At 40.2% G+C, this 23481-nt stretch overlaps 1 protein-coding gene across 1 annotated transcript in view; it reads left to right on the forward strand.

Annotated features, from left to right (window-relative positions):
- ATP13A4 (ATPase 13A4) overlaps positions 1–23481 on the forward strand; it is a 157767-nt gene that overhangs the window by 31199 nt on the left and 103087 nt on the right. The window contains exons 2-3 of the mRNA XM_032481961.1: positions 4600–4773; positions 21655–21801. Coding sequence (XP_032337852.1) covers positions 4600–4773; positions 21655–21801 — 321 coding nt within the window. The remainder of the gene's footprint in view (positions 1–4599; positions 4774–21654; positions 21802–23481) is intronic.

Genomic DNA, 23481 nt, shown 5'->3' on the forward strand with positions numbered 1-23481 from the left:
AATCACAGCTGTGGAGACGGTGCTATTGGGACGATTACAAACTCTTAACATCTGCACATCTGCTCAGTGTGGCCGGTGCATACATCTCCCTCTCTCATGATGTTCCAACCTCTGAGCCCTGGGTAACTTGAGTCTTCCCTGTTCTGCTGGCAGCCTCTGGGACTATAAGACTTAGAGCCGTTCTCAGGACTTGGTGGGCCCCCAGGTGATGATACCACCTGATGGAGCTTCTTGGAGTCCGCCACCACTCCGCTCTTGCTGTCCCCCTCTGGGACCCCACCCCCCCGCCCCACATTTCCATAAGCCCCAGTCTTCACGCTTCCTCTGTTCACTAAGTACTTACTTATTGCCAGGCCCCAAGGTCACGTTCTTAGTGTAAACTCTGAAAAATCAGCCTGGATATAGCCTTATGAACCCTCTAATACAGGGTCTTTTCTAGACTATGGGAACCCCCTGAATCTCTACGAAGAACTTTAGGTATGTGTGTTCTTGGGGAGAAAGTCTGTAGACTCTTAGGGGGTTCTTTTGGCTAAGGTGGCTTAGACCGTTGCTTCGAGGAGCAAAATTTGACTTCTTGAGCACGGAGGTTCTGCAGGGAGAAGGCCTGTACACCTGGAAGCCAGACTTTAAGCCCTTAGGGATGCAAAGGCTGTAGATGCCCAGGGACAGAGGGAGGAGGAGGATGTGTGGGTCGGCGGGGGCTAAAGAAAGGGACAGCACGCTATTCGGTAATGCACGTAGACTGCCATGAGGGTGATATTCTTTGGACATTTTCCTAACATTTTTTTTTTTTTCTGATTGATTTCTTTTTATGGGAGGGAGGAGTAGGTGGAGGGCTAGGTAGCAGGGACCGTTCCCTTAAGCATTTTCAGGGACATGGAACGCGCCCCGTAATGCAGGAAGGAAATTGCTATGGGGCAATACAAAACAGCACTGTACTAATTTTTGCAATTTTAAATCCAGTAGCTATTAATAGCCCCTGCAATGCAGTTAACTCCAAGTCAGTACAGTTCAACTCACTCCAACAAGCAATAACTGAATGCTCTTTGTCCACATTATTTCAGCTTTTCTATTGAAAAGTTCAATAGGTTAACGGGTCATGAGCTACTAACTGGTGGTGTCATATCCACAGATTGAAAGCAGGTAAGCTTTTAGAGTAACACTGTGGTATCATTAGGGGATCTTCCCTGGCTTGCCTGGAGTACTTCTGGTCTACCTGCACTGTTTTGGTGTTACTGCTAATAGCACCCCATTCAGATGACAATTTATTTGGTCGCTCCTCTATATAACTCTTTTATTGCTCTAACCTTATTTAATTTTTGTCTGTTTATTTGTTTCTTGAGCTTCCTATTAAACTAATGAGCTTCCTGAGGCTGGAAACATTTTCTCATTCATCTCTGTGTCTAGCACAAGGATGCGATTTGGTGGACACTTAAAAAAACATTGAACTGAATTTAAATTGAACTGAAATTAAAAACAGAATAAAGAAGAGCCTTAGAGTAGAAATAGGTCAGCTCACATTGTCTTCCATGTGCTGTCAAGATCTGGACTGGAGGCCCAGGTCTGAGTTACTATGAGCCTTGTGCCTTGGGAAACGTATTTAATCTTTTGCAACGAAATGCAAGTGTGTGTAAGGTGCTTAGTGAAAAGCTTTTAAGTGCTCAGTCAATGTTAGGTTCTGTCATTGTTTCCAAATCATTAGTTGCTAATAATAACTATTACTAAAATAACTTGAAATTCCAGCTTTCTTAGCTGGAAATGGAAGGTAAGAATTCCTGCTTTATTTTGATAATGAACATGAAGACACTTTGGAAACTACAGAGAGCTCTAATTGCATAGCCTGTAAAAGAAGGCAGGTAACAGAGAGATTGATGCTCATAGAACCAGCATAACTCGGGCAAATTATATGGGGACTCAGTTGAATGGCAAGATAAAGAAGCTTTTAAATATTTTTAAAAGATGATTTTTTAAAATAGGGCCAGGTGGAAAGGGCGGGTAGAAGGTGATCTGTTCCAAAGTGTAGGAACATGATAAAAGCACATGGGAATAGATGGTGGGATGGACTTGGGACAGATCTGGAATTTAGGATTGGGACCATACTCCATAAGGGTCTGACAAAGCATTGCTTCCGGCATGATAAGGGGACAGAACCATTCCAGCCTTGGCATCTGGGGAGCAACAGCTTGAGTATGCATGTCAGGATTGACATGCTACTTTGCAAAATCAGTCAAGAGCTTGTATTTCTGAGGTGAGGTGAGCATTTTATCAAAGGCACGCCAGATGTGGCCGAGAGCTGAGAAAAACATTCAGCACCTGCGTGCACTGCTAATAAGAGGAAGTAACCTCCTAATTACATATGAAAGCAGCTTTCAGCCCAGAAGCACAGAAACTTTTCTGATAATATATCTTCATCAAATGAGAAAGAGAAGTTGGTGGCTTTAAAGTTACATGTTCCAGATCCTTCATCCTAACAGGCAATTCTAACAAAAGTAGAACTGTTGACACTAGGAATTCTTAGATCTAAATGCTGATAAACCCAGGGGTTGAATTTCAGGTCTATGTTCAGGAAATGGTGAAGTAGTGGGAGCAGCAGCAGTGGTAGTAAATGCTTATGTAGCATTTATGTATAGTAACTCATTTAAATGTCAGAGCAGCCCTGTGAAGTGGGTACCATCGCCACCACCCGCATTTTATGGGTGACAAACTGAGGAATAAAGAGGTTAACTAACTTGTTCAAGGTCACACCCAGGAAGGGGTAGACTAGGCTTTGAACTCTAATAGTCTTCACCCAGAGAATGTGCTTTTCCCCCAGGCACTCTGCTTCCTGTCAGTTGCAGCCATTATAACCAATATAAAGTGCACCTGCAGCTTATTGGGGTAGAGCCTTGGAACTCTGGCCATACACTTCAGGGCTGGTTTTCCATTCTGTCCCAGGCTTCACTTGGAAAGAAGAAGTTTGTCCAGATTATAAATTTGTTAGAGGTCAGACTCTTATCTTCTTCATATTTGTATCCTCCAGGGTCTCCTGACCCCTCATAGCAGCTGCTCGGTAAGCACGAGTTGAAATAAATCAAATCGTCTCTATGGTTTCCCCCCACCCCTCGACATAACATTCTTTTTGTTACTGAACAAGAGAGGAGGGTGGGAATGCATAGCTCTACCCCAAACCTCCAAAGACAAGTTAGGATTTAGTTGTTATCTTCGTGTGGTCAAATACTTTCACCAAATCCTGACTCCAAACTCAAGACCTGGTTCTTGTACCTCCTGCCCACGGTGCTGCTGATCCCAGCCAAGGGAATCATTCATTGCTGCTGCTGCTGCCTCATTCTTCTGTCACATGGCTCGTGGGCACCTCTGTGAAGGCTGTGGAGCAAGCACAAGACTTGGAGGCTGACGGATCTAGGTTTGAACGTTGGCAGCAGAACTTGCCAGCTGTGTGGCCTTGGACAAGTCATTACATGCAGACTTTCTGAGCTCAGCCTCATCATTTATGAAGTGAGGGTAACATTATCCTACTCAGGGGATGCTTGAGAGACTTAAACAAGATAAGGATGGGGAGGAATAAATTAGGGGTTGGGATTAACAGACATTCTCTCTCTCTCTATATATATAAAATAGCTAAACAACAAGGACCTATTGTATTGCTCAGGGAACTATATTCAATTTCTTGTAACAACATATAATGGAAAAGAATCTGAAAATAAAAAATATACATGCATGTATGTATATAACTGAATCACTTTGCTGTACACTTGAAACTAACATTACAAATCAACTATCCTTCAATTAAAAAAAAAAAAAAAGGAAATAGTAAAAATACAAAAACAAAAAAACCCCAAACCCCAAAGATAATGTATCACGTAGTATAGGTTTGGCATCAGAGTGGTCACATGCTAAAATTGTAGAAACTGAATTTCCCAGTTAGATTCCAACTTCTTGGAGGCCTGGGATCGTGTATTACACTTTGCCAGGAGTCTTTCTCCCCACTTTTGTAACTAAGCAGGACCATGTGGGGCCTTCCCAGGACAGACCCCTCCCCCATAACCTCTGCTGTAGCTCCTCTCTGAAGTACCCACATAGTAATATCTCATGTATATTTCCTGATATTTCAGATGCTTAAAACCACCAGCAAATGAGAGAAAATGAACTACTTAATGATCGGGAGCGCGTGGCCCCAGACCTTCTGGCGCCTAGGGGTTGACAGTGTTGACCGCCCTGTTACCTCAGCGCCCACCAATCAGAGAATTGTGCACGAGCTGATCACGTACCCTCAACCCCACCTCCTTTAAAGGCCTATGCTTTGCTGAAACTTTTTGGGGAGTTCAGGATTTTCTTGGACATAAGCCTCCTTGTCCTCCTTCCTCAGCTCTGTGATAAACCTTTCTCTGCTCCAAAATTGGACGTTTCAGTTTGTTTGGCCTCATGGTGCAGCGGGCACATGAACTTGCATTCGGTAACCCTTTTTCCACCCCTCATTCTGTCCTCCTTTCACCCTCCTCCACTTTTTCATTCTCTGCCCCCCAGTTTTATCGCCCAAATTCCAGTTTGTTCCTTTGTTGTTTATTGTGCTTATTCGGGATCATTTTGGTTCTGTCCCAGGAGATATTTGGCTACCGGACTCAGAGCTGCCGGAAAACCCTCTGCCTTGCCGGCTCCATTTTCTCCTTTGGGATTCTCCCCTTGGTGTTTTACTGGAGACCCGCTTGGCACGTGTGGGCAAACTGCATCCCGTGTTCCTTGCAAGAAGCAGATGTCGTGCTGCTGAGGACAACAGTAAGTATGTCCCCGGTCTTGTACCTTGCGGCCTTTTCCCCCGGACGTCTTGTGATGGGATGGCTGTGGGGAGAGGGGCGCAGGGCAGGCGGCAGCTGGAGGTTCCAGCCTTTGGTTCTGTCACAGCCTTTCATTTATTTACCAAGAGTTCAATAATTTGTGTATGATGGGATTTCATGAAGAAGACCTATGTCACAGGGTAGTCCTTTTAAAACTGTGATTTTAGTGAATATTGGAGTAGGGAATAATCATGTTATTGGCTAAAAGTAATAGGTAGTGTGAAGGGAAGTCAGGCTCCAGGCAGTAACATTCACACTCATTTTTCCCCTGCATCCTGACATATCCATGCTTATCCCAGCCCTCCTCCAGTGGAGCATCCCTGGGGGAAGGGAGGAAGGAGAAGGGGGAGGAGATGGGAAGCAACCTCCCCCACCCGGCAGAGGATACAGTCTTCCACAGCTCCTTGAGGGAGCCACGGTTCTTGGTAAGGGTGTATTACATCCTGCAGACGTGCTAGGGTAAAAATGCAGCCATCTTGTCCCCGAGGTCATTGCCCTTTTCTGCTAATACCAGGTCCTGGTGTCAGGTGAGAGTCCCTATATTCTCTTTGACACTGACACTCATCACACTTAGGCGATGAGCACTGTTCTTGCTGGAGTGTCAGCTCCACAAGAGAGGGGACCATTTCCAACTTGCTAATTGCTGCATCCCTAGATACTGCACGGGGTACAGATTCCATAAATGCGTGGTGGTTGACAGGCTAAAGTAGATATTCCTCTTGATAAGAGTCAAAGTACAGTCTCACAGAGGACCCATTTCTGTCTGTCTTTTACTGAGTGGGTCTCCCAATGCATCAGCCCAAAAGACCCAGAACGACAACCCAATTCTAGATAAATCAAACTCTACTGGCTGTTAGCTTTTTTTATGTACAACAACCTCTCTAAACATTTTCTTTATTGCAGCAGGAGGAGAGGACAGCAACTAGTCTTATAACTGATGAAAAAACAAAAGTTCCACAATTCAATCTAATGGAGTTGGGGCTAGACCCCAGGGAAACTAGGACTGGGATGAGGTTTGTCTTTGTGAACTTGGCTTCCCTGGGGTCAGCCCCACCCCTTATTTCTGGATCTTGGCCACTTCAAGAACCACCTATTCTATGCCTCAGCTTAGCTGACATATGAACCATGACACAGGTGACAGCTGAAGCAGTTCCTCCCAACTTCAACTATAATTTAACTCGGATTCTTGGAGAATAAAGTTCAAGACCTTAAGAAGGCTAGATTCTAGTGGAGTAAGAGCAAGTCATATTGATGATGTTAGGCTGCCTCAAGCCATAGTTCATGAAGGCTCAGGGAATCTGCATGAGAGAAGACTGCCTGGTGCTCACCAAGGAAGACTTCGTCCTTTGATGGGGAGGAAATGGGGCCTGGAGAGGGGACACACCCACACTTCTTGGTGAGAGAAGACCTAACCAGGACTAAGTTGCATTTATCCCAGCTCCTAGTTCAAGGCTGTTTCCCATGCAACTGCACCGAGACCAGTAGTTTCCAAACTTCCACAGGCATTGGAATCATCCAGAAGGTTTCTTAACGTAGATTGCTGGGCCCCGTCCCCAGAGTTTCTAATTCTTTAGATTTGGACTGGGCCTCAAGAATTTGCATTTTAAGCCAGTTCTGAAGTGATGCTAATGCTTCTGATAAGGGACCCTACCTTGTGCAACACTGCCGTAGGTAGTCCTCACTCCCATTTATGAGCTCATTTGGTCCTTGGGAGACAAATAGAGGCCTGGATATTTGCTGTATGGCTCACCAATGTATATTTATATAGTTTCAAGGAGAACGATTGATATTTAGCGAAGTGTTGTAAGTGGTCCTCTTACACACAGCCTGAGTGTCTTGCTGGAACGGGTAGAGAGAGATTTGTTTTCCGGGGCTCAGGGTGGAAACATAAAAACTAATGTAAAACTACATCTTTGGGATCCTTTCATAGATCAACCCCCTCCATGTGAACTTAAGGACCTATGAGATTCTTAATTTTGGGCGTGAAAGGAGGATTTGGAAAATACTTTACTCTACCCTGCAGTTACTTCCATTTCTTCCAACTAGTTCTCAGAGGGCAATGCTTTTGCTTCAACAGAAACAACCTCAGAAACAGAAAAGCTTTCTGCCTTTCAGAATGTGCCCCCAGACTCTTCTGATGGGAGAACACCTGGTCGGCAGAGCTGTAAGCTCTGAGGTTGCTAGCAGGGTCAAGGCACAGACAGAAATAAGAGGAAATGAAGAAGGAAATGGCAAGGAAGGGAGCAAAACGAAGGCAATGGAGAAGGAAGTAGGGAAAAGGAAAATGAAGAGGAAGGAAAGAGAAAGAAAGAAAGAAGTAGTAAGATACAAGCTACTATGTGTAAAATAGATAAGGAAGTGTATATTGTACGGCACAGGGAATTATAGCCACAATTTTGTAATAACTTTCAATGGAATATGACTGTAGAAATACTAAATCACTATGCTGTACACTTGAGACTAATATAATACTGTAAATCAACTGTACTTCAATTAAAAAAAAACCTTAAAATTTATAAAGAAAAAAGAAAGATCTGGCAAGAGTGAAAGAAGTAAAAAAGTGCCATCCAACAGGGAAATGGTGCATTTTGGGTTTTGGAATCCAAAGTTTTGAACTTCTAGTCTTAGCACCTTAGATGTGTGATGTCCTTTTTTTTTTTTTTTTTTTTTTTTTTTTTGCGGGGGGAGGTAATTAAGTTTCTTTACTTAAATTTTTTTTCTACTGGAGGTACTGGGGATTGAACCCTGCACCTTGGGCATGCTAGGCACCACTCATTCTACCACTGAGCTGTATCGCCCCCCCCCCCCTTAGCTTTTTACTTAAACTTTCAGGACCTCAGGGTCTCTATTTATAAAACAGGTCTAGTAAAATGCACTTGTCCTTTCTTGGTTTGGTGTGAGGATGAAGCGAGATCACATATGTAACAGCCATTCACAAACTGTAAAATGCATTATCAAAGACCATTTTGATTGTGTGTGTGTGTGTGTGTTTGTGTGTGTGTGTGTTGTTGCTCAAGCAGCTCCACATGCTTGCTGTATAAAAGGGCTTTGCTATGGACCAGAAGCACCGATGTCTAATGGCCCTACTCATCTGGATGCTGCATCCTTCCCTCACTAGCCAGGAGCCCTGGCATTTCCTTCCAGGACAGGAGACATGGGGAAGGCGTCCTGTAGCTAGGAATCCCCAGCCGTCATCCGTGTTCAGTCAGGTCACCTCTCCTAGTTGCATGGGGTCAGCTTTGCAACTGGACCAATAGTGGAAGGATTCAAACAGGCATAAGTGCCTTAGGGGGCTGCGTTCCATTCTCCCCCCTCTTTCTTTGCCCTTCTCCCTTTCATTGCTCTCTACAAATAATCAGAGCTATTGAAATCAGCTTCCATCTTGACGTTCTCATCTTGATTTCAACTTTAATTTTTAATTACCTGCTCTTGGGCGTCAGTTTAAATGGATTTGCTATGCCAGAGACTCTCCAAATAAATGAGGTGCTAAATTAGTCTTTATGTAATTAGACAAGAACTCAATTATTTCAAACACTTTTACTCTGAGAGCCTTAGATTAAAATAAGCTTTGGGCACCAATAGTTTAAAAGTCTGCTGTTAGGTTATTTGCATTAAAATGACACCTGAAGAAAGACATTATCTGAATTATAATAGCTGGACAGTAAAGATTTCCCAGGAAGAAAGACTGGGTGACTGATACCTGAAAATGTGTTGCATCTGTTTTTCATGTTATTAAAAAATCAGTACTTGGTATTTATCATCAGTCTCACAGATGTAAGATTACAGATCATTATCACAGATACTGATTAGGTAATCATTTCTTAACACTAAAAAAAATAGTAATGTGATATACCGACTCGAAGTCTTTAGCACCCAGTTTATTTTCTGCTCCCCTTTTCTTATTAAGGACCTCTAAGAATGAGATTTTTCCAAAAGATAAGAGTAATTACATTTTTATTTTATAATGTAAAAAATGGCATTTTATTTATTATTCATCTACTTCTGAATTTTAACCAATATCTGGAGGATGCCACATTGCTATGCAAATAACATGATTTGCATTCATTGGCCTCTTTGAATTCAGATGCTCTTGATGATTTCCATAGTTTTCATCTTTATCATGATTACAAATACATTTTTCCCTTCACTGTCATTGTATGTCGCGTGTTGCCAGAGGCTCCCGAAGTGCAGAGGAGAACTTGTGATGATGGGCTATTAGGCCTGCCTCCGGGCATTTCATTCCAATGCTTTAACGGGGAACGTTTTCCCTTGTTGCACCTAAAGATGTCGTGCAACGGGCTGTAGTTTGAACACTTAGAAATCTGGCAAACCGGCCATGCACATGGCATGCAGAGTCCACCAGCCCACCAGACACTCATCAGCCACCAGTGTCTGTGTTCATGTTTCCTGGATTCCTGCTTCCACCCCTCCCTTCTCCTCTGCAACCTGGTCTCTCCAAGCCCAGGCTCCCCACATCAGCATCATTTTCTAAGGGAACCAGATACTTTGTTTTGTCTATGTTTTTACTCATAAAATTTCTTCTGATATTTCCTATCTCCTTCCTTCATTCGTTCCCTTATTTATTCATTCAGTAAGTATTTATTGAGCATCAATTATGTACCAAACATTGTGATAAGCACTGGGAATACAGTTATGAACAGCCATGGAAATCCCTCTTCTCACACAGTGACATTCTGGAGAGGAGTCAACTCATACACACACACACACCCTCTACACAGTAAACGTACAAAGTAGATGTTCTATCTCTACTTACTAAAACCTACTCATTCCTCAGCCATATACCACCTTCCCTATTAAATCTTTGTTGATCCGTTCTCTGCCCTAATTCCAGAGGGAATTAATCACCTGTTCATTCTCTTTTAGCTCTGTATTTTTAACTGACTGCTGTAATGCTTTCTGCAGTCTGCCTTACATTAAAATGCCATTTCATTTTACATTTTATAAAACGGCATCTCATTGATTATATTATTTGATTCCCATAACAACCCTGGGAAATGGCATGCTCATTTTTATTTTACAGATGAGGATACAGAGAGGACAAGTGAATTTGCAACCTTCTAAGTGTCAGCCAGGATTTCGTCCTCCCTTCCTTTCTCCCTCTTTCCCTTCTTCCTTCCTTCATAAATTTGATGAGCACAGGTTGTATGCCAGCCACACCGCTAGCTCGTGGGTAGGAAGTGGGGGGAGTATGACGGTTAGGAAAATCTGGGTTCTTGACTTCATGCAGTTCATCAGATCTCTACACAAATAAATGCAAACCTCTGACTGTCATAAGTGGTACTTAGGAAAGGTTCATGGTTATTGTAGGATTACAGACAAGGGATATGACTAAGTCAAGAAAACCAGGAAAGGCTTTTCTGAGCATCAGAGGATGGTAAAGAATTAGAATGTGATGGTGGCTGGTGGGGAGGAGCACATGGGGAATGGTCCAGGTAAAGGGGACAGCATGGACAAAGAACTTGAACTTGTCTCTGACTCTCTAAGTTCAGGGTTTTCCCCTAGTAAGTTACATACCTTTTTATAGCCTTTTCTCTTATTAGACTATAAGCTTTTTGGAGATAGTGGCCATGGCTTTTTATTTCCCATAGCACCTAGCACATGGCCATAGCAGGTACTCAATATTTATTTAATTTAATTTAATTTAGTAAATGAATTGACTCTTTAATAAATGGTCTTGCGATTTCCACCAACACTTTATCACAAAGACACTAAAGTGAAAGCCATGGCTGAGAAAGTAAGAGAAGATGCCGCCATTATGTTTCTTTTAGGTACTCCTTTCCTCTTCTGAATACCATTCCCCCTTCCTCCATTTTAAATCATTTTTTGTTAGGCATTCAGTTAGAAATCCCTGAAACTCTGTAGGCTGGGCTCTCAGAGATGATTTTTTATTAAGACAAATAGTTTTGAGGCCATTATCTACAATACAGGGCTATTTATATTGTGATTTATAGTTTGCAAAGGATTTGCACGTATGTTGCCTGATTTGGTCCTCACTGGTAGAAATTACTTTTTCCCCATTTTACATAGGAAGCATAAAGAAGTTAAAGAAATTACCTACAGAATGGGAGAAATATTTGCAAATGATGGGATGGATAAGGGAATAATTTCCAAAGTATACAAACACTTTAATACCCCCCCAAAAGCAACCTAAGTAAAAAAAAATGGGCAGAAGACTGAAATAGACATCTCTCCAAAGAAGACATGCAAATGGCCGACAAGCACATGAAAAGATGCTCAACATCACTAACTGTTAGAGAACTACAAATCAAAACTACAATGAGATGTCACCTCATGCCAGTCAGACTGGCCATCATTAAAAGTCTACAAACAATAAATGCTGCAGAGGATATAGAGAAAAGGGAACCCTTCTATGCTGTTGGTGGGAATGTAAATTGGTGCAGACAATATGGGGGTTCCTTAAAAAACTAAAAATAGACTTACCTTATGATCCAGCAATCCCACTTCTGGGCTTGCACCCAGAGAAAAATATAATTCAAAAAGACACATGCACCCTAATGTTCACAGCAGCACTATTTACAATGGCCAAGACATGGAAACAACCTAAATGTCCATCAACAGATGACTGGATAAAGAAGATGTGGTATATACAATGGAATAGTATGCAGCCATAAAAAAGAATAAAATAATGCCATTTGCAGCAACATGGATGGTCCTGGAGATCATCATTCTAAGTGAAGTAAGCCAGAAAGAAAAAGAAAAATGCCAGATGATATCACTTATATGTGGAATCTAAAAAAAAAGAGGGGCACAAACGAATTTACCTGCAAAATATAGATAGACTCACAGACATAGAGAACAAACTTATGATTACCAGAGGGTAAAGGCGGTGGGAAGAGATAAATTGGGAATTCGAAAATTGCACCTCTTGGGGAGTGATGGAAACATTGTCTATCTTGATTGTGGTGGTGGTTTCATGGATGTATACATCTATCAAAGTTCATCAAATTGTACATCTGAAATATGTGTAGTTTACTGTATCACAATAAAAATGTTAAAAAAAATGCTCATGAATCCAGAGCTGTAAGCAGTGAAAACAAAATTTATGCTGAGTTGTTCAGGATTTCTTCTTTTTACATAAAAATATGGATATTGTGTTTGCTTTGTCATATAACTTTCCTGCTTTGGTCACCTCCCCCCCACCCCACTTCCTTTTTGGAGGATGTGGTTCAACATACCCTGTGTCAACCAAAAATAATGCAAAAGGCTACAGATAAGAGTTTATTTGGGGTCTTAAGAACAGCAATTTGGGAGACATATAAGGTAACCCTGAAAGAGTGTTCTGGGGACGAGAAAGTGTCAGGGGCTTATAAAGACAAAAAACCTACAAGGTTGTTAAAAGTTGCCTGGAGAGAATTGTGATTGGCTCTAACACAGATCAGAAAATATTTGTCCTTAAAAATCAGTCATTTTAGGGTAGGGGCCCAATAAATAGATAGATTGACATGATTTGTCTTAGGGTAAGGGTCTGAGAAATACCTTGAGTCTCTGGCAGGTGTTGTGGATGATTTCATCAAGTCAAAAGTTCAGATTCTATCTAGGCTAAGAGGTGCATGTCACACTTCCTTAATGGCCTCCTGGCTCCATTTAAGAGAGCTCTCTTAGCAATATTGAGTCCAGTTTGATTTTTCTTTCAAATTTCTCCTTTAGAAAGCATTGATGATCAACCATTTAGTTATTCGGCATTGGTCTCAACTCCCTCGGCACTAGGAAGGCTTATTCCCAGAAAGCCATGTCTCATAAGAGGAGAGAGAGAGACGTGGTCATGTGGGAGGTGTATGCTTTTAGAGAGTTTATGACCACCTTTGAGCAATAAAGAGATATCTAGGAAGTGTGTCTTAGGCAGCATTCAAAACAGGAGAAATTCACAGCTCTTCAATCATCTCCAGATGTTGAGCTGTCATTTTTCCTGTGAGGGGTGTCATAATATAGCAGTGAGAGACACAAAGTATAAACAGCTTAACAACAAAAAAGAGAGAACAAACTAGAAAAATAATTAGCATAGCTAGTTGCAATCTGGATTGCAATAAACCACCAAGTCCAGAGGGGAGCCAGCTGAAGGTTTCTAGATGTCGGAGATGAAGCCTGTTCTGCAGTTTGAAATGCCTCTATGATGTCATTGGGTGTTTAGGTAAATGGCAATTTTAGTTCTCAATGATTCCAAGTTAAAAGAATGGAAGAAAAACCAGAAACATTAGTTTGGAGAGTCATACCAGATATTGGAGAAATCTGGACGAATTCAGGATCTAGTCTAGTTTACAGGTAATTGCCCAAATCTCAAAGACAATTAACAGCACTAGAACTGAATATACCAAAGATGTATTATTGAAACCTAATTTTTCTCTCTAAAATCATTCTCATTTATATAGCCAAATTAAGACTAATTTGTTTGCAACATAAGTCTGTTTTCAATATATATGGCCTGATTATTTACATGAGTGAAAAAAAATAGCAACTGATCATATAGGCTCTTTTAAATCTGCTTTGCAGGAACTTTTCATAAGGAATCTCAGATTGAACTTTTAAAAGGCCTCTCCAGGCCAGGAACTTCAACACCTACAAATTTGGGTAAATTCTTCTCTGCTTGAGATCCTCAAAATATCTTGAGGTTCCTGCACCTGCCAGGAACTGACCTTCTTTACTTAACTGGTAATGTTTCTGTGGAACTCTGTAAGCATGATACTAGGCAGCTATTTCCAAGAGTCTTTATTGGCTCCATAAAGTCAATCTTAGTGCCTTACAGCTGTCTGGTCATATCTGAGTTAATCTATGTCTCTGTCAAACAGGACATTCCCGTCAAAGCCTTGGTTATATAACCAATGTTTTCAATTGTGTCCTGTTATAAGGAGAACAGAATCTTATTGAATTTATGCAAATAACCATATTGCCATGAAAATAAGAATACTCACTAAGAGTTTCCAAATTCTAGAGGGATAAGGTAGGGAGAAAAAGATAAAAGTTTTATCTTTGTTTGCAAAGTGTGCATTATCAAACTGCTACAAGTCACAGCTTGAGAGAAAAAGTTTCTTTAAATCTAGAAAAGCAAAATATAAAATAACTGTCAATATTTTAAATAAAAAACATAAAAGTTATAATCATCCTCATCAGTTCACTCATTCCTATGGAACTGTTCTTTTTTTGCAGGGGGAGGTGAGTAGGTTTATTTATTTATTTGGTTTTTCAATGGAGATACTAGGGATCGAACCCAGGACCTCATGCATGCTAAGCATGTGTTCTACCACTGGAGCTATACTCTGCCTCTAGAATTGATTCTTGAGCTTGGTTTTTTGCTAGCAGTTTTATGAAGCCATTGTTTCTTCTTTAGAGTGCTATAAATTCTTACCCAGTTCAATAGTAAGATCTGAAAGTTTGTCAGAAACCTGTCCTCTAGAGAAAGTGTCAGAGTCCTTTATGTGAATGTCTCTAAAGATGAAACGTATTTATAAAAGCATCAGAGTAAAACAATAACTATATGTACTTGATAAAAGAGTTAAATGGTATGGTTACAATGCAATTGACAAGGGAATTAGGTTTCTTCTGTGGCATACAACACTTTAATTTAATAACTAGGATTATGCCTGATAACATTATGCCAGGACATATTAGATTTCCAGAAATTTCAGTTTCTGAAACACTTACAGTATATACCTATCCAGACACAACATAAAGAAGACAGTATTACTTCTTATTTGATAACACTTCCCATGTAATTTAACAGATCAAACAAGCCTGATTTGTTTAACATCTCCCTTTTTATAAGGACAAAGAACAAATCTGTGGGCTATCTCAGGGGTCTTCTGGAACATCTCATACCTCAAAGTTAGTTCTGAGTTAAAAAGACTTCATTTAGAATTTGATTTGGGGAAGTTTGTCAAAAATATCAAATGCCTTTTTTTTTTTAAACACTTGGACAAGTAGGCTCATAAATCACTGTGAAACAATGTTTAGTTGTTCATTTAACCAAAATGACAATTAAAGACTTCATAGGCAAATGTAAAAGGTTATATAGTTATAAATAACCTTAGCTACACATTGTAGAAACTTTGTTTTCTAGACAGATAACATTAAAGGTAAAGAGAATCCTTGTTTACAATTTCTCATTAAGACCAGACCAATAATCTCGAAAAACCTTTTCCTTTTAACAGAGAAAAACCAAATTTTGCACCAGCTTACTTTTGATATTAAAATTTATTCATTTAATTAAATTCATCCCAATCTTAGCCAGTCTTGACTGCACATAAAATTCTTTCCAAAATTTTTTTTCCCTACAAACATTCTATGGCTTTCTATATGTGTTTAAGTTTGCCCTTTGTTTTCTTTCCCATGTAGAAATAATCAACTTTTGGACAAAATTATTTTCTTTTCCCTTAAAAAAATGCTTTTCTAATCTTTATACCTTTAAAAACATATCATTGAATATGAAAATATTGTCCTTATTAATATTGGTAGTTTTAATTACATATATTAATTACAATATTTAAGCCTTAGAAACCTTCATTTTTAGTAAAAAATCAAGAAGTAAGCAATTATGAACTTTTGCATTAGCAATCTAGATTGGCAAATTTATAATTACTTTTTATAATTTTTAAAAACTTGTGCTTTCTTATAGAAAAGAACCAAACATATTTCTAATAGTCCCCAAATACCTTTAGTTTCTCTGTAAAAGGAGGCCTATCTTCAGTAATTAGTGTTTCAGTATCTTATTTGGGAATTATCTAGATATTTAATAAATTTCCATCATTTAACTTAATTTAGCAAGACCCTAAAGTTTCAAGTTCCAAAAAGGTTTGGGGTAACTATTTTGAGGTAGACACATCATACAACACAATTATTCTTAAAAGAGTTTACTTAAAAACTCTTATCCCATCTACATTTATTTAATTTACTTATGAAAATATCATACCAAGTTATTTTTCTTGCTGACAAATTTTGTAACAGAGATAACTTATTTGACTTTTAGTAAACTTAGGTACAATAAAAATATTATACATAATGCTGATGACTCTAAAGGCATGTCTGTATTAATTAAAACAAACTTTACCTTTACTACTGAATATTAATTTAATACAGAATATTTCCCAGATCACACAAACCTGAAATTCATTTGGGTTAGTTTTTACTATATTTCTGAGAATTAATTTGAGTATTTAATTTTCTTTAAGCCAATTAAATAGAACTCTTTTACAGATTAATTTGGCAATTCTGCCCAAAGTTAGAAACACACGATGTCTTTAAGGCGCATACAGAGACATAAAGATGTCCAGGCAGACACAGACAGAGTTCTCCTAGTTTTCATTTTAAAACTTTAGTCATGAATTGGGTACAACAAAAAAGTCACTAGTTTATAAATAACAATTGGAATAAATGATGTCTGCCTCCTTCCTCATAGGACCAAATTCTTATATTATGTGTGGGAAAGACTATAAGATTTGTATCTGCCTTTGACAGACAATTTCAAGGAGGCTGTTTGAGCAAGACAGTCCTTTTAGCAGTTTGAGTTAAAAAGCCTCTTTTCCTTTGTTTTTTGGTCTTAGGAATTAGAGATGGCCTAGATAAGAGTTTCCTGAGAAGACCAGGTAGAACATTTATGTCCTAAAGGTACAGCGAGAGAGATGCAAGCTCCTCCTAGAAGCACTTCTGTTCCCTTAGGATCAGAATTTGTTTTTTAATATTTTTTCAAAATGGCCATAATAACCATAGACATTTTCATCAGGCCCTTAGAATTATTGTTGCCTTCTGCAGGGTCTTAATCTCAGTGTTATAAGAAGAAAATTCAGGAAAAAAATGGTGAACAAAATCCCAAAAGCAGAAGTCAGCCACCCAAACAAAATGGGAAGCAAATCCCAGAGGCCACCTGAACAATACAGACAAAATGGGAAGCGAGCCTGGAGGACAGCAGCCAGCAACGGAGGACCCCCAGATATATGAGAACCTCCACCAAGGTGGGAGGTTTCAGTCCAGGAGGACTTCCCACCAAGTTCCGGGGCCCCAGAGGAGACGACAGACCACAGTGGGCTCTTGTCAGGATCCTGCTCAGATCCAAGGCAGTGTATCCATCTCCAAGTGAAAAATACTGATTTCCTAATATGTCCGGAACTGTGCAATGGGTTACTGTTTTCCTCTGAAGGCAAGCTCAGAAATACTGCATTTTGTGGAGTGACCATTACACTCCTTTTGAATTCCAAGAGATGAGGAGGTTATAGCAAAAAGTTGAAGGAAAATAAGCAAGGTCACTCATTTTATTCAGTATAAAAGTTAGCATTCCCAGGTTCAGAAAGTTCAAGTTCACAGGGAACTAAAAAAAAGCCCAAGTTTGCTTCTCTATTCTCTTTCGGTCCAGGTCAAACATAAGTCTTCTGTGTACATTCAATTCTTTGAAATCCACTCTTAAATTATTTGAAGTCCTCCTCTTTAAGAGTTCAAAGGCAGATCTGGTTAATTCTCTTGGTAAAGAGGAGGTAAAGTCTATTCAATGAGACTTGAGGTGTTAAAAAGTCAAGATTTATCAGGCAAACAATTTGGACTATTTGCATTACAAAGCAATTACTGTAAGTGGTGGTTCTTCTGGTGCATTTAAGGGCTTTTAAAGATCATTAACTGCTTGAGAGAGCTGGGAAACAGATAGAAATGGAAATAGCCTTTTCCAGGTAAATAGACTTCTCCAGAAAAGAGAAATAGACTCTTAGAAACTCTAAAGTTTCCTTAAAGGGAAAATAAGTTTCTATTTACAGAAAGATCCCAAGAGCAACACACTATGGAAGTGGGGTACAGCTCTGTCACCAGCAGTTGTCACACCCAGCTATGGGCCACACCCCGGACCAGGTCATTAAGTGCTACTGCATGTAATCCTTCAAACATTCAAACATCCATGACACGTCTTTTATCTCCCCACTTCCTGGATAAAAAAATCAGGTTCAGAGAATTGCAGTGATTTTTTTCAACATGGTGTGGAGCTGAGATTTGAACTCACAAAGGAGCCTGTGCTCTTTCTATCCTGGACAACACCAAGCTGAACACAGAGAAGTTGATGATGTCACCCGAGTGACCACTTCTTAGGGACACACTGTCCCTTTCACTTCTTTGCCTCGCCCCCCAAAAAATGTGGGTGAGTTTTTTTAAAAACTATGGATGATTTTACAGTCTTTAACAGGGTAGTGAATAAGACAAAAGTCAAGAATACTGCCTTATTCTAGGAAAAATGTTTCACTGTGGCATCTTTATTTAACTTCAAGAATTCTACTTTGCATTATGCAGAATTATGAGTTAAAAGACCCTGGTGGTAAAAGGGAATGACAGGAAATGAGTTTAAAGGCAAATATATCCAAGCACCTTCTTCAATTTAGTGATGCTACCAACTGTAACAAGACGAATTTCATCTTTTAATACTCACCTAGACTAAGGCATGCAGTTGGTACATTGGATTAACACTGGCCCGTGAGAACTTGGGAGTGCCAATGTTCCACTTTGCCTTTCCTGTTTTAGAGACAGTCCAGAGGTCTGTTTGTGGTTGTAACAGAGCCAGAGAGTGACAGCTGGATTTTAGGAATCAGATTCTCTGTTGCCAGGAGATCAGAGATTCTGAGAAACTGGATGCTGTTTGTTACACAGAGCAGAATTCAAGGTGATTTTTATACATGAGCCACAAACCATGGGATGACTTGTTGAAACAGAGAGGAAGGAGCCGAGATTCAGGGTGGGAAGACCTGGTCTCAGGTCTCTGTTCTCTCTTACTCCCCGTAACAGACTGGCTTGGGTAATTAGTAGCCTTGTGGGTGGGCAGTTTGCTCATCTGCAAAATGGAGACGATAATACTGACTTTGGAGAATTGTGATCCTAAAAGAAGACAACTGACACAAAAGGTTTTTTATAAACTGCTAAGTAATCATTGGAAATTTAGTAGTTAGTATTATGTGCTTCGTTTAAGAGGACCAAGAGTAGGTTATCTCCATCATCGTCCTTACTTGGTGACGCGAGGTCTCTGGTGCTGATGCTCCTTTTGTCATTTGTGTTCTTATTTACCTACAAATGATGTGCTTTTCTTTTTTTTTTTTTTTTTTTACCATTTTTTTATTGATTTATAATCATTTTACAATGTTGTGTCAAATTCCAGTGTTCAGCACAATTTTTCAGTCATTCATGGACATATACACACTTATTGTCACATTTTTTTCTCTGTGAGTTATCATAACATTTTGTGTATATTTCCCTGTGCTATACAGTATAATCTTGTTTATCTATTCTACAATTTTGAAATCCCAGTCTATCCCTTCCCACCCTCTGCCCCCCTGGCAACCACAAGTCTGTATTCTCTGTTTATGAGTCTATTTCTGTCCTGTATTTACGCTTTGTTTTTGTTTTTTAGATTCCACATATAAGCGATCTCATATGGTATTTTTCTTCCTCTTTCTGGCTTACTTCACTTAAAATGACATTCTCCAGGAGCATCCATGTTGCTGCAAATGGCATTATGTTGTCGATTTTTATGGCTGAGTAGTATGATGTGCTTTTCATACCAAGTTTTTCACTGAAACTTTGTCCTTTGGCAATCTTAGTTCAGGCTGGATATAATAATGGCAATCCAATCAAGTTGTATTTTTAAACAAAATGTAGACTAGAGCAGAGGGTAAGATGGGACCCTGGAGGGGCTACAGGATGAGAATGTCAAATCACTGCCCTGATAGTTACCAACTGTGCCTTAGTTTCCTCCCCTGTACAATGGGGAGGAGAATGAACAGCAACTACCTCATAGGGTTTTTGAGCTTTAAATGAGATCATACACATGTAGCATTATGTGCCTAGAACATAGTAAGTGCTAAATAAATATTAACTATTTTTATTACTGTTATTATTAGAAACTCAAAGTTCTTCTCATAACATGAGCCACCGATGTGCTCAAAAGCAAAGCTATGTATTTCTGAGCTACGTCATGGTGTGCTCTGGGGTGATGGTCACATAGTCCACAGTATACAAAACACGTCCACCAGTTCAGTGGCTTGATCATTGGAAACGTAGCCATCTTTGGTCATTCTTAGTCTCTGAAGGTAACTCCATGCACATTTGATTTGATTCAATTTAGTAATTTGTTTTAAAATGAGGTAAGAGCCAATTTTACCGACTTTAAAAATTAACTCATTAACTTTCAACTTTCTACTAAGGTTTCTTCCCTCCCCTCCTCTCCTTCCCCCTTTTTCTCTCCTTTTCTTTCCTTTCTCTTCCCTTGCTTCCCTCCCTTCCTCTTCATTCCACTCTCCTCCCTACTTCCTTGGCTGTGCTTTACCTCCTCCTCTCCCTCCCTGAGCTTCTCTCTTCACTCTCCTTCTCTTCTTTTCTCAGAATCTGTGCTGAGCCTGGCAGGAGCACAAGACATGCACCAGACATGATTCCCTACCCACAGTCCAAGAGAAGTCATAAGGTGAAGGGGCAAAGGGGGATGCAGTGTGGTAGGATGTGGTAAGCATCTCAAGTACCCTGATGATATAGAGGAAAGATCACCCAGAGAAATTAGAGAGGTTCCCATGATGTGAACTTTGAGCCAGACCCTGATGGATAGTTAGGATCTGGCCCCATGAAGACATAAAGAGAAGAGAGAAGGATGTGCATTCCAGGCTAAGGAGGCAGCAAGAGCAAAGGTATAGAGGTGGGCTTCTCTGCAGGAGAATCAACACCTGCTGTACCTTCCCTCTGCTTTCTGCAGAGTCAGCTCAGACACTCTTCATGGCAGAAGTGGGTGTGGTGGAGACAGTCTTCACCTCTGACCTCTATTCCCCAGGCACCACATTGTTTCCCAGGCTTGACTTCCTTGGCCATTTTTCCTAGCTCCTGAAGTTTACCAGGCCTCTCTTGTGCTCCCAATTACCTTCTGCCTTGGATTATTCACTTAGTTCTCCTAGCTTATCTTGAAGGTAAGGACCGTGTTTTACTGTCCCTCATATCTCATCCATGTGGAGAATTGCGACCGCTCAGTGAGAATCTGATGAATGAATGGGGAAAAGACTGAACTCATGAACTGAACATGCCCATGTGTAATTGTCAAGAAGTTAACACAGGTATCATTTAGGAAGCTACCTTCATGCATGACCCTAATTGAAGCCACGTCCCTTTTCCATTCACTGATGACTCCATCACTGAATAGAACTATAGGGAGCAGCAGAGTAACAGGGACCGGAATGGTCCCTTACAAACTGATGTGATATTAACAATGGTTATTATCTGAATGGGTAAATGCTACACATAAAATCCACTCGGATGTCTTAGAATCTTTTGGAGTTAGTATAGTGACAGGACCCCCACCCAGACTGCTTCCACCCCCATGAAAGAGTGTTAAAGGGTTGTTCTGGAAGAGGTGGAATTGAAGTCAAGTCTCAAAACATGGGGATGGTTCAGCTGACCTGGTTTCTTAACCTTTGAGACCTACAGAAACACTTTGGAATGCTTGCTTGGTTTTTGGGTTTTTTATTTTTTTAATTTTTTTCAGTATGAAATTTGCATCTGGCCATAGTCCCATGGTTGGAAGGTAATAGGAAAAACTAGCTCTTGCCGAAGACTCTGCCTCATGACTCAGGCCAGTGCCTCATACTTACATCCCAGTTCCTCAGTAAGAGATGACAAGGCTTTTTCTCTCAAGGCTCTGGGTCTACCAGCTTTCAAAGGCATATCATTCTATCTAGAATGTTTATTAACTCCATAAACTTACAGAATTATGTTAAAATGATGCTTTTCAGGTTGAATTTTAGCCTGATGACTTCTCTGAATTTCCCGGGGGTTTTGGTGTTTATTTTCTCAGGATGAATTCCAGACTTACTCTTGGAAAAAGGTAGTGTGGATCTACCTGTCTGCGTTAAACAGCACATTTCCTCTCACTCCCAACCACCCCCTCATCTCCGATGAGGAGTATATCATCAACAGAGCCATAAGGAAGCCAGACCTAAAGGTAAGCCCATTCATGGCTACTGCAGGGGCTAGAGAAATTGAACCTTTTTTCTCTCCAAATTTAAGATTAAATTCAGATCCTCCACTGTGCCAATCTTTCATTGACAATGTAGAACATTATAAAGAACACAGATTTTGGAGCCAGACAAAGCTCAATTCAAATCTCAGCTTCATCCTTCTAAAATGTGCAACCTTGGATCAACCGCTCAACTCGGCCGAGCCTCAGTTTTCTCATGTATAAAAAGATGTTAATACCTACCTCTAATATTAATTGATGAAATTCAATAAAAACTAAGAGATACAAAGATCAATGTGGTGGGAGGTACCTAGTAGATGCTCAGTGCATACTAGCTCTTAGTAGCATCATACATTGTGTTGTAATCTATGTAACAGGGTTTATCACCCAGGAGTATCTAGGGAGTTTGCTATGTCTGCCAAATGACCTTATTTTGTATTCTGTCATTCAGATGTATTTGGGTTACTCCCTTCTCATCATATTAAATGAATACAACTTGGGTTATGACTAGCTAACATTCATATTTAAAACATTTTATAACACAGACTGCTTTCTCTTAAATTTATATATGTGTAGACAGTTGTTTAAGCTGGTTTTATGAGCTCAAGGTCAGTTTTTTTTAAATAACCAAAGTCAATTTCTCAGCAGCTTCTCTACTGTCAATTGTTATTACCTAGTTGTCTTAACTTGCAAAGGAAACAAACAAAACGTGGTCAAGAGCCTACAACTAACAGATTGCTTAATCTGTTAGGTGGCCGTTCACCTGGAGAAGCAGGCATCCCAAATCAGCCTTATGGGCCTGGCCTCAGAGTATTGCTGACCTCCAGCATCTTTAACTGCATAAACAAACAGGTGGACAAACAAAAGAAGAATATTAAAACAAACGAAATATGAGGAAGGGGCAGAGGTTGTGAAATGGAAAGTCCTGGCCCACAGGCTTGAAAGCTTCGTTTACCAGCATATAGCACAGGGAGCTTGGTTGGTTACTGCCTCCCCGAGCCTTGAGTTTCTTATTGATAAAATAAGAGTAGTAACACTTTCTCTGCCTGCTTCTCAGGACTGTTGTGAACCTAAAATGAGAAGATCGACACTCAGGTGATTGGTGAGCGGTCATGAGATGTATTCATATAAAGGACTGAAACTTTTATTAAAATTGGAAGATGTGTCACAGGCTCAGCTGTGGCAACAATGATGACAATAACAGTAATAACACAAAACCAAAATGGTAACCGTTCAGGGCCACGTAGGGGGAGTTTGGAGACTGTAGCAAACGTAGACTAAGAGGAGACTCCAAGGGCCATTTTGTAGGATCACATACAAAACCGAAACCCAGTGCTTAACTTGTTAAACAGGATTCTCTTACAACTTGTTCCAACAAGCAGTGGAGAGTGGGAAGCCTGGGGATGGAAACAATTCCTGGTTCTGAGCAGAAAGATGGAAATCGTCCCACAGCTGATCCCTGATTTCTTAATTGCTGTTTCCTGGTCTGAAGTTCCAGAAAATGGACAAATAAACTCCACCCCTTGCAAATATGATGCTTAACAGCCTCTTACCAGCTTCCAGAGCCTAGGAAGGGAGCAGAGATAGTCCAGGCAGAGATGTTTCCTGCTAGGGGAATCGCAAAGGTATTTAAGAGGTCTATGATGGAGTCCACTCTTCTCACTC

The sequence above is a fragment of the Camelus ferus genome, chromosome 1 (assembly GCF_009834535.1).
Source record: "Camelus ferus isolate YT-003-E chromosome 1, BCGSAC_Cfer_1.0, whole genome shotgun sequence".
Taxonomy (NCBI): Eukaryota; Metazoa; Chordata; class Mammalia; order Artiodactyla; family Camelidae; genus Camelus; species Camelus ferus.